We start from the raw sequence: 12,284 nt of genomic DNA, 5'->3' as shown, positions 1-12,284 counted from the left end.
TAGTCGTGGTGGTTAAAGATCTGGTTTAGGAATGGGTGATTCATGGAGAATAACTGTGAACCCTGATCACCATCATACCCTTGAGCAAAAAACCCAAGGTTCCCTCCTGCAGTGTTATTCTGTGGGATTTTTTTCCACTGTTTTCGGTTATAGTTAAGGATTTAAACAAACCCATAAGTATGATTGAGTATTTCCAGTCCTTGAATTTGATTGGTCTAGCAGTGTTCCAGAAGTGATGATGTAGTCCAACAGCGACTTTTATCTGTTCATATCAATCTGTGTTTGTGTGTTCTATCGTTATGCTACTAGATGACGACAAGTGATTGAATCATTCATTCAACTGATTTGTTCAATAACACTGATTCTTTCTGGAATAGCAACATAATATTCTGGAATAACAACCTAATATTTTAACTTGTTTTTGAAATAATTGTTTAATAGTGAAAAACAAAATTACCCAAACACAACACAATCAAAAACAGTCAGACAAATCACAAAATTAACATCTTTCTGAAGCTTTACATTTATCTCTCATTTTTATTCAAATCCTTTTTTTTTTGGCTTCATATCAAAGTTTGTAATTTCACCTCTGGTTGGTTCATCACTGGTTCACAACTCTTTAAAAGACTTAAAAAACAAATCCCAATTTGAAAAATGATGAAATGATTCATTTTCATATCTTCATATGGCAGAAATTGTAAAATAAGTATATGGCTCCAAATTCAGCATATCTTTAAGAGTGAGTCATTGAACCATTTATTTGATTCATTTGTTCAAAAACACTGATTGATTCAATATCACCACTGCTGTGTGGTGCTTCGAAAGAGTCAATGGTTAATTCTACTTTTGCTTTGTTTGGAACTGTTTTCATAGAGTTGAGATGTTTCTCTGCTCAGATGCTGTGGATGGTTTATCTCCAAAGTGGTGCATCATTTTGTTTTTCCTTCCTTTCTCTGACCTCTTTGTGAATAGGTGCATTGGAATGCACAAATGGATTTTTAGGTGCTGAGACCAAACTTTTCCCGCCCTTTTATCTCTTCAGCCTTCAGTTGCTGGAGGCAGGATTGAGGAGTGGATATTGGTCTTTGTCTCTTCTGCTGAGCATCACAGCATGCTTGATCATAAAAGCCTCTTATACAGACAGAACCAGCGATGCTTTGGTTTAGATGTTTCATGAATTGGATGATCTACCTGCTACTAAGCGTAACATGTTTGGTACAGAGGTCCTGAAACACAAATACACACTAACATAGCTTGTTTGTAGCTGAGGCCCAAATCAGGATAAGGAATGTGACCTATTGACCTTTAGAAGAAGAGGGAAGGAGCGCGTGAAGAGGGGTGTCTATTCATTCTGTACATACATGCACAAGTTTATTCCCACTTTTGCGTGGCTGGAAGTTTGTAGAATTCTTTCTGAAGTCTAAATTGGCTGATTAACTGTAATGTTAAAACATCAGTGTGGATGTTATGACAAGATTAGATAAAGAACATGATGATCATTGACTTGATGGTTATGATTATGAAATGAGTTAGGTGAAAATTTCATTAATAAATAATTTACAATTGTTTTACTATGACTAAAACTATGCATCTTTACCTACTCATTGACATGATAACCTAGTGATGCCACTGATTTAACTAACTGGTTTGATTCATTCATTTTTGATTCAGATTATAGTGTTCATGTTGTATGTTTTGACTCACTAAAAAGAACCAGTTCATAAGAGTTGTTTGAATGGGGTTAAAACTACATTGTTGTGCTATATATTTTGATTCACTAAAAAGAACCTGTTCATAAGAGTCATACTTTTATGATTCAAACTACCCTGTACTGTATGTTTTGATTCACTAATAAGAGTAATTTGTTCAGGAATCAGACTACGCTGTTTGCACTATATATTTTTGATTTACTAAAAAGAACTGACTCATAGAAGTTGTTTGTTCAAGAATAAGATCATGCAGTTCATATTATATGTTTTTGATTGACTAAAAAGAACCAATCAACCTCTTCCTTTCTCAATCTGTAGCTCCATTTATATTCTGTCCCTGGACACAATTAGGATGTTAAAGATGAGAGACTGTATCATTTTCTCCGATGTGACCCTGTGACTGGAGAATATGGCTACGTTCACACTGCAGGCTGAAACGACCCAATTCCGATTTTTTTGCCTCGCAAAAAAAAATCGAATTTTTTCAAAAAATCGGAATTGAGCATTAAGCCCTGCAGTGTGAACGTAGCCTATGATTCACTCAGCCTGACCCAGTTAAGATGCTCCTCTGCTCCTTGTCAGCGCTCCGAGGCCGGATCACGTTTCATGTTGGGGTTATGCAACACTGAATTTGGATCCTGGGAATCTCTTTTCTGTCTTCATTCTCTGCAGTGTCCCTCATTTTTGTCCCCTCTCTCCTAGTGTCTTTTGCTGTAAGTTTTGTAAGGTGAGAGTGGATGGAGTTTCAGTGCGGGCAGAAACAGGGTCAGCTTTTTGAGCTCAGCTGGGTGTGTAACTGTATTATTGAGCCTTCAGGGAGGAACCAGGTCGTCTGTGGTGTCAGTGTTGGGTAACACCTTTATCTGTTAAACAGGACAGTGGCATTGAGATGGCTCGTAATGCCGTTATATAGACCGAAGGAAAAGGAAATGACAATTTAATATCACAAATGATTCTTTTAGATGAAATTGAGATTTATTGATAGAACATATTTTGCTCTTGAGAAACAGGCTTTAGGAATCTCTCGAATATCAGAAAAGATCTCAGCGATGTCACAAACTGTTCTCAGATTTGACAAGATATTGAAGTGGGAACAATGAACTGGAACATTTCTCATCAAAATGATCTGGGCTATGCTATACACATTTATATTATAGCTCTATACTCATCTTGTTAATAACAATTTCTCATTTATTTTTGTTTATTTCTCCTCAGGACTTTCCTTGAGACAAGCTTGATATTAAACTGAAACATATTTGAGAATTCAATTTAGCGATAGTTCACCTAAAAATTAAAATTCAGTTTACTCGTTTACTCACCCTCATATTGTATCAAATCTGAATGACTTTCTGTCTGCTGTGTTACAAGTCTTCTGAATGCATATGATTAGGGGTTTACAACATGTCATCTACAATAATATCATAATTGTTGTTTTAATGACGTGCGAGCTGACATTATCGAATATGCCACTTTTAGCATGTAACACTTTTTTTCTCATAACATTATTTATGCAATTGTAATTGCAGTGTCAATGCATTCATGCCACCTTTGAGCTGCATTAAACAGTCTGTGTGAATACATCTAAATGCCACTTCAGATGTGCCACATATGCAATGCAAAGATGGATTTTGTTGATACTGATTTCAGTTGATTAGTAACAGCTTTCATGAATCAAACTGAATTTATTGATTAAATGTAAGAATTTGATATAAAAGATGATGCACACATCTAAAAAGGTTGGAGAAAGCCTCTGGAAATCACTATAATGGGGCAAATACTGTTAAAAAATATTATCATTATTGATGATATCCCAGAAAATGTGGAAACACAATAACGCACTCCCCTACATTTGATAACTTTATACCAGACTAAAATTTATGATGTTGTTCATTAATAATGTGAATATATGCATACAAGCAGTCTTGTGTGATTACATTAGACATAAGGGTTTTTCACATCAAGGATGACTTTAAAGATAATATTCGCATTTCACCAACAAATTATAACATTTTATTTATTATAAGAGTCATCTGCCATTTTAAATGCTCAATCCTTTCAAAGTCAGGGGATTCTGATTGGCTGTGAATGTTTTTAATTGTTCATCAGTTGAAAAAAATTGTTCAGAAAGTGATTCCAATGATATTGTTCCTCTGTATTGTTATCATCATAGCTGTGGTGTGGACTAATCTAGTCTTTAAATTTAGTTTTTTTTTTTTTTTCAAAACTTTATAATTCACTCTTACTTTGTAGCCCTAGACTGATTGGCAAGCTGGGTAACTCTACTAGCTATCAGGGCAGGAACCTCTCAACTAGAGCAATAATCTTAGGCCAGACGCAAATAAAGGCCAGTCAGTTGGTTCATTATTCTTCCACACTCCTGTAATGTGTCCTTAATTTCCTGTCTGTGCCTCGTCTGGACCATTATCACTTCAGTTCCATTGTGGCCGAGGTTGTTGAGATATTTTTAAAGAGGTGATGTCATCTGGCTGTAAACGCTGATCAGAGTCACAGACGTGAGTCAACATCGGGGAGATGGAAATCCTGAACGCTCTGAGGTGAGATAGTTACTTTGCAGGCAAAAAAATAAGTGACATTTAGTTTGTTTCTCATTCTCTAGGAATGTGTGTTTGCAAGCCTGAGCGTGTGTTTTGTGTGTGTGTTTCAGCTGATCAGGGCTGAGGGAAGGGATGGAATGAGAGAATAAAGGAATGAGGGGGAGATGGAGAGGAAAAAGTGATGGTTTTCTTGGTTTCCCAGCTTCCTCTGTGTTATTATGTGCCATTAGCTGGATTATAGGCCCATGCTAGACTGGGTCCACATCTGGGACTGTAAACCTGCCAGATGCAAGAACAAATTTCTAAAAAGAATGAAATCTGTCTTATTATGTTGGTGTGTGTGGCAGGGTGCTGTTGTCACTGCTTGTCTGCTCTTGCTGTTGTTACTGCTTGTGTTCTGTTTAGCATACATTTTTGATGCTATTATAATTTCTAAAGTACTTTCTAATGTGTAGTTGTAAAAAGTAAGGGTGATTCCTTGTGAAAGTGTAAACACTATGGCACTATCAAAACATAGTCTTGTTGATTTGAGCTTACCGACTGGCCTTCACACAGCAACACCGACTCAGCCAATGGTGTGAGTTTGGGGTGAGACTATCTGTTGCATCAACTAATGGTTAATGAGTATTCAGGAAACCTGTGTGAATATAATCATTATGTTTGAAGAAATTACACACTACACATTTAAATTTTACTGCGAATTTGCATTGTTAAAATGCGTTTGTATGCTGAATGTCACTGTACATAGTAGATGTTTAATTTTAATGTATTTTGGGAGTTTAAGGAAGTTGAATCTGTGAATATCTTATGGTTTAGATGTCATCAGTGTTCGAATTAGGTTAGTTTAACTCCCTAGTTCCAGTAATAGCCTATAGTTATCTCTAAATTCAGACCAAAGTTGAATTGTCATCGGTTGAATCTAAACAGAATATAAACTACTGTTCAAAAGTTTGTTGAATTTTTTATAAATGCATATATACACACACACACACACACACACACACATATAATTTTTTATTTTTTCAAAGAAATCTCTTTCTGATCCCAGAAGTTTGTACGGTTGTGTATAACAGAAGGAGCTTTCTAAAGATGTTTTTTCCTTCCAAATACAGTATGTAAGTTAATTGAAATACCACATCATCTGATCATTTTTAAATATTGCTCAAAAGTTGCTCTTTCATACCTCAGGTCTCCTTCATTTCTCAGATGTTTTGTGTCATTTGAGATCTCTGAAACTCCAGAGGACACATATTGGTGAATATTATAGATCTTACAGCCTTTCTTCTGAATTTGGCTAAACAGAACATACCTATCCAGTTGCACTCTGACCCATGTCCTCTGTGACCATCAAACATCCAGGTCCCGAGGAAGATCTGAGATGATGTCACCAAGGAAATAATTGTTTCACTGTTGTTTTGGTTGTATGAAAGGCGTGTTGTTTGACTTGTGTGCGAGGGGATGTGATTGCGACGAGGAGGTGGTCTAGGGAATACCCCACATCGCTGGAACCTCAACCGTGCCATGAAAGGACTCTCTGTGTCTTTCCTGATTGACACTCGCTGTGATGTGGTCACAACAACATGACCCGTGTAGGTTGGGGGTCTGGTCTCTTCGTGTGACACCCCCTTCCCACTCCCCTCGGCTCTGACATTGTATGAATCTTCTCAACTTTTCTCTCAGGGGATTTAGCCCTTAAACGCCCCCCTCAACCCTACAGAATTTCAGACTCCAGCCATCCTCAGGAATGAGGGGAATGAGGAGAGTAGAAAGAAAAGAAAGAATGGATTGAGAGCCTGAGGGGTAAAGAGAGAGGAGGGGGAACAGGAGAAGAGAGAGGGTTTTCGGATCCCAGAGGCTTTGGCATGTTAAGCCGTAGTGTTAATGATTTTAGTTGGGCGGTAATTACAGGCCGTGGCATAGAGCACACAGGAAAACAAGCATGCTCCGAATGAGGAAGACTGCAGGATGCTTCAGCAGTGCATGAAGTCAGGTTAATGTAGAGCTTCTGTCCATATAAGTGTTAAAGACAAGTCACAATGGAATACTAGTTAGTTGTCTTACTAGTCTTTTAATTAAGCTAACCTTACTAACTAAAAAAAAAAAATTTTTTTCATTCTTTGCAGCTGACATCACCAAGACTTCTATTTTTTCAGTCCCATTTCATTCTTATTTTTCAGTCTCTAGAGACCATGTAAAAAGTTTATTTACTTTATACACTGTATATACATTATCTAACGTTGTGGAGGCTGTGAATCATTTCATGTTCACTTTCAAGGGAGCAGGTTTGCTGTGGGTGGTGTGTATGTTTACGTATGTGTTTAGCAGTGGAAGTGAAGGCGTTTATGACCCAATAAAAGTCCCCTGACCTCTATTCTCAAGTCTTCCTCTCTCCTGGAGATCAGAGGATGTCTCACGTCTACAATTTCTCACATCTTAATAATTCAATGTAGGTTATTTTTGCGTAACAAATAGAATAGAATTTATTCTGAAAAAAAGAACCACAAAATATGGACCTGATGGTACTACCACAATACTTTTTCGTAGCTTAAGGTTTCTGTCTGTAATCACTGTAGCTGTTGTTTTTCCTGTGCTACTTCAACGCATCAGATGAATGATATCAGTTGCTCTGGGATTGACCCCTGGGGGTGACATTTTTTGTTTGGAGTTAAATGGGACAGGTTATTGCTTTTGTAGAGGAAAATGGCACCAGTCAGCTGAGATGACATTATCATTACTTGTGCTGATCTTTCCCCTGACCTGAACTTTGGTTGTTGTTTTTTTAGAGCGTCATGTGCAATTCTGCAATTCTGGTGTTCATCCAGTGTGACAAGCAATATTAATCTTGTTTTGAGGATGGAAGTGCAGTCTTTCTACATTAAGATAAACGATACTGTACAACATGTATTGACTTCTGTGCAGGTCTGTTGTGCAAGTGTTTTATGCAGGTTGCAGCACGCACCCTGATTATGCAAAAATAGAATTAGTTAATTTCAAACCATAATGTGTTGAAGACGGTACACTTGGAAGAGAAGGAGTTTGTGATGGTTCTTTGAACACAAGGTTAAAACCACATTCATTTTTAAATGTGTGGATCTAAATGTTAAAAATTAAATTTTACAAATGCAGTGAACATGCTATGTGTACATTTGAATTAAAGGGATCCTATTATACTTTTTCAACTTTAGTTAGTCTGTAATATTACTATTTGATCATAAAAAAAAGATCTGCAAAGTTACAAAGCTCAAAGTCCACTTCAACAGGAGATATTTTGTTTAGCAGAAATAAATGTCAAAAACTACAATGATTTGGGATTTGTGACATCATTGAGCTGTTCTAGAGAAGGCAATGAGTGTTAACACTATGTCAGACACACGCTAGCTTTCCCAAGGCAGATGAACTTAGAGTGGTTACAATCATCCGGGTTTAAATCAAGCTCAAATTGGTTTGATTTTGATGCAGTATTTACACTAAAGCTCGCAGGCGGCTATGGTAAGGGGCATGACTTTTCCCGACCAGGCACAGAGTGCTGCCAATCACAACACACACTGGCCCAGCTAACCAATCACAGCGCATTTCATATTTCAGAAGGCGGGCCTTCGTTTGATACAGGAACTATTTGAGCTGTACATGCCAGACTGGGAGAGAGGTGTTGTAATAATGTAAAATTAGTGAAAAATAATGTTTTTCGAACAACCTAGTATGAGAGCCTGTTCTAGTACACCCCCAAAACAAAATCAAGACTTTGTAAAAGAGCACAATAGGACACCTTTAAAAACTGAAGTGTAATTTACAGTTATATTGCTGTAATTGTTTTCAAGTTATGGCCAATAACCTACAAATGACAATAAAATGTAATGTTAATTAAATATTAAGTATAATTTATCATTGTAATAGATGTTAAATAAATGTTATCTAATAAAAACAGACAAAACTAATGCAAAAATTCATAATTTCAGTAATTGTTTCATAAATTCCTATGTGAATTTAAGCATCACAATATTATAATGTACTGTGTAATACATGGATATCTCTTCGTTTTGAAATCTTTTTTTAGAAACGTTTATTGTAGGAAATGACTCTTCCGGAAATTGCTCTTTAAGGGTTAAATCTTCAAGGGACTTTTAAAATTTTCATCAAAAAGTGCATATAATTCTCTATGCATAACATTTTTTTGACTGTTTTGTACTTTTATTATAATTTTTTTACATATATTTTATAATTTATTTACATTTTTTTTTATAGGCACACAGATGAAATTATGTTAAATTTCAGAGATTGCCGCAAGACAAAGCTTGCTGTTTTGTACCTTTTTTTTATTTAAATGTTTATTTTCTCTCTCAGTCTCACAGTCTCACAGCTGTTGTGGAGAGACTGTCGCCCTATAACTGCATTTTATATACAGATTACATCATCCCTACACAGATTACATCATCATATAAACATTGGTGACATCATAATGATTTCATCCTGTTCCATAACCCACCAGTAGCCTTTCAGTGAGACGTGTGTGTTCAGTGTGTATTTGCTCTATGTGTGTGTGTCTGGATGGGGTTGCAGATGAGGATCTGCTTTAGTTTTAATCATTAGCCATCCGTGGCTGATTTCAATTGAGGCTAATTGCTCATTTAAGGAGCAGTCTGGCACATAGTGTATGTGTCATCAAACAGTCAGATGTTATTTTAACAAAGTGGGTATCTCTCTCAGGTTGTTGCAGGGAGGGCTCCATGAATGTTCGTCACCATGATGATGATGGACCAAATGCTGGACCTCCCGCCTCCATTGAGCAACGAGGTTCCCATGATGCACCACATGATCAATGGCGATGCACCACAGCAGGTGAGCTCATAAAGTCAGACCTCATTTATCCCCCTTAATTATTTTTCTTTTATTTGTATATCTAATATATTGTCAGTTGAGAAAGATTTGATCTCTCAACAACCTCTCATTTTAAAAGCCGGAAATATTCCTCCAAGCCACAACAGCTAAGTTAGCTAAGACTAAAGGCCTAGAATTGACCCTTGTTCAACATAATGAACGTGTGACATTTTTTATACAGGTGATCCTGGTCCAGGTGAACCCAGGTGAGACGTTCACCATCCGCACAGAAGATGGGGCTTTGCAATGCATCCAAGGTTTGTCCAATGAAGATCTTCATATTGCTCTTGCTAAATGTTACTGTTCAAATCTGTGCGTGAATCAGACCCGTTTTGAAAGAAAACAAGGTGTTTTCTCTAGAGTTTATGATGCCATTTGAATTCTATTTTACTTTCAATTTGTTTGTTTGTTTGGCATGAAGACTTTTTTCTGAACTCAAGCACACTCAGAAACATAGCCTGGAGTATGATTTGCATGTTTAGCATTTGGTATGAATCCAGACACAGAGACAAATCTGCAATCTGGCATAACTTGTGAAATATAATTAACCTGTTATTGCATTATTTTTGCTCGTCTCTGCTGATATTTCCTGCAACTTGCATTCTTCACATTTCTAGAAATCTGCATCAGTTTTGGAAGTGTTCAAGAGCTGCACAGTTAATAATAAATAAAACCAAAATTTAGTTAGTTTACAATAGTAATATTTATTTTTTTCATATTTCTATTAACTGTTATATTGAGTTATTCTAGATTTTAGGGTGTCCATGTTATAGCATAATTATGTATTTAAATAACGAGTAATATTAATTAACGACATACTTAATATCGGTTTAGGATTAGAAATAGGCTTCAGGGTTACTTGCATGTAATTATGCAAAAATTACTATTGTTACTACAGTAAGTACATGTAACAAGTACACAAGTACTTATACTGATATATATTCACAAAATTCACCCAGATTGTGCTGCCCTACAAACAAGAACAGCAAACCATGTAATCGCAATTTAAATTTTTTATCAGATAAATCGCAATTAGATCTCCCCACCACCCCCCCTCCAAATTGCCATAAAATGTTCTACACAATAATTATTTGCAGACCTCTAAAGGATCAAGGCCATGTGACGGTGCTACAAAACCATTTCTAACTCTTGTGTGTTTGGCCAGTGGAGAGGCATTCGGTCAGTGAATCCCTACACTAAATTACATCTGACCTCATAATGTCTTTTTAACTTCATAAAGGCCACTGAATTCCCTCAGTAAGAGTTTTGCAAGTGTAAGTAAGAGATTAAAAGCGGAGAGTCACAGTAGCTTAGACCACAGGACACTGGATCTGACCGTCTGAGTGCTCACATCACTGTTTACACAGCTAATAGGAGCTGCAATGACTTTTTAATTCAGTTTGTCCAATGAGAATAGCAGAATCAGCAGCAGAGGACCTGTTGTTTGGTTTATGGTAGAGACGGAGCTGGCAGCTGGCCGATAGAGAGAATGTAGACGGAGAAAGAGTCTGTACCTCACAGGTGCGGAGAAGATGCAGTTGAAGGCCATGGTAATGTTCTGGCATGTTCAGGATAAGAGCTTTGTTTAATTTTCTTATGTTTGTTCGATCTTTGCCAGCTGCACTGGATAAGCCTTGTCTCCTGTTATTCTTTGATGTTGACTTTGCAAACAATTTGCTGATAAATGTTTTCCCAGGGCTGGGCAGTGTACTGTTGGCTTATCTTTATTAAAACAGTTCTGTAAAGAGGTGCTACATACTATGTCTGTAATTCAGATCGCCTTTAGCATTTGAGATTGTTAAAATGCTAAAGTGCTTAATGAAGATCTATGGGCAATTTTCATGCAGGATCTGATTCCATAAATCAGAGCAATTGCCGTTATTTTTTGGTGTGGCATTTCTGACCACTTTACTGATAGGGAGGTGCAAATTTGCATATTTTTAAAATCAATTAGTTGTTACGTTGTCTGAATTAGGTTGTTGACTAATTGGTCTTAAGAAAGCCCTGTGTACTGTAATTAAACTGGTTTAAAAAGAAACAGTTCACCCAAAAATGATAATTGTCATCATTTACTCACACTTATGTCCTTCCAAACCTTTATAGACTTTTCACAAACATTCCGTATTTTAGCCCAAACTTTTGGAAAAAAAGTTTTTAATTTTAATTATAATGTTAGTAATCCAGTTTTATGAGATCTAGCTTTTATATTGTTTTTTCTGGAGCTGTTTGTGTGGTAAGAACCCTGAGTTTTTCAGTGGAAACATACAGGCTAAGAGGAAAAGGAGCATGTGGGGTTTACTTTCCAGTCCTGCTGAGATTTATGAGGCAGAAAAACATCTGAATTCTACTTCCTCCTCCTCTGAATCACCTTTCCTGCCAGGCGTAGGGGCTTCTAATGGGCGTCTGCAGGACTGACGCTGATGCAATCCTTCCAAGCAACGGTCGATAGGATTGTTAGGTGTTCTAAAAATGTGTTCTGCTGCTCATATACATCACTGTGCATTAGTCTGTATCCTCAGACATATTGTCGACTCACTCTCATCAGGAGGCCTGTAAAATACACACACACACACACACCCCCACACACGCGCGCGCATGCATTCCAGACTAATGACCCTTTTTCTCTCTCATCCATTTCCATATTGAGTGACTTCACCTGATTTTCTTTGTAAAATGCTCTCTGTATTCTTCGCTATCTCTTCGCTTCAATCTTTTTCTCTAGACTGTGTAAATATGTTTCCTGTTGATGTGGCTCGAGGCCTCCCCCCTCTGTGGCCCCCCAATCTCTCACCCCTTTCCTCCAACTCCGAGAAACAGAACTCCAAAAGGCAGATGTCTAATATTAACGGCCGAGGTCCAAAAAAATTGTGTGCAAAAAAATATGTCTCCCTTCTGACAGTCGAGATAGTAAGAGGCCTTGGGCAGACGTTTAGAAGACTGTGTACATGTGGAGATCAGGCACCGCTAACACATCACACCTGGCCCAACACTCTTTCCAGGTTAACCCTGAGCAGACAGCAGTCGCCTGCGGCCTCAGGGGAGACAAAATACGGACAAACTTTAGTCTTGGGGGGTGCGAGTTGTGCTAAGCTTTGATCTCGCTGCTGGTCCTTGTGGAATATCAAAAATTCCCTTAATGTAACGA

At 37.3% G+C, this 12,284-nt stretch overlaps 1 protein-coding gene across 1 annotated transcript in view; it reads left to right on the top strand.

Moving 5' to 3' along the window:
* Positions 1-12,284, top strand: part of LOC109057116 (fibronectin type III domain-containing protein 3B-like) — a 58,667-nt gene that overhangs the window by 2,387 nt on the left and 43,996 nt on the right. The window contains exons 2-3 of the mRNA XM_042714502.1: positions 8,969-9,100; positions 9,321-9,396. Of these exons, the coding sequence (XP_042570436.1) occupies positions 8,993-9,100; positions 9,321-9,396 (184 nt within the window). The 5' untranslated portion in view covers positions 8,969-8,992. The remainder of the gene's footprint in view (positions 1-8,968; positions 9,101-9,320; positions 9,397-12,284) is intronic.

Source organism: Cyprinus carpio, chromosome A24 (genome assembly GCF_018340385.1).
Source record: "Cyprinus carpio isolate SPL01 chromosome A24, ASM1834038v1, whole genome shotgun sequence".
NCBI classification, from domain to species: Eukaryota; Metazoa; Chordata; class Actinopteri; order Cypriniformes; family Cyprinidae; genus Cyprinus; species Cyprinus carpio.
Note: the sequence above shows the minus strand (reverse complement) of the source record. Positions and strands in the feature narration are given on the sequence as shown.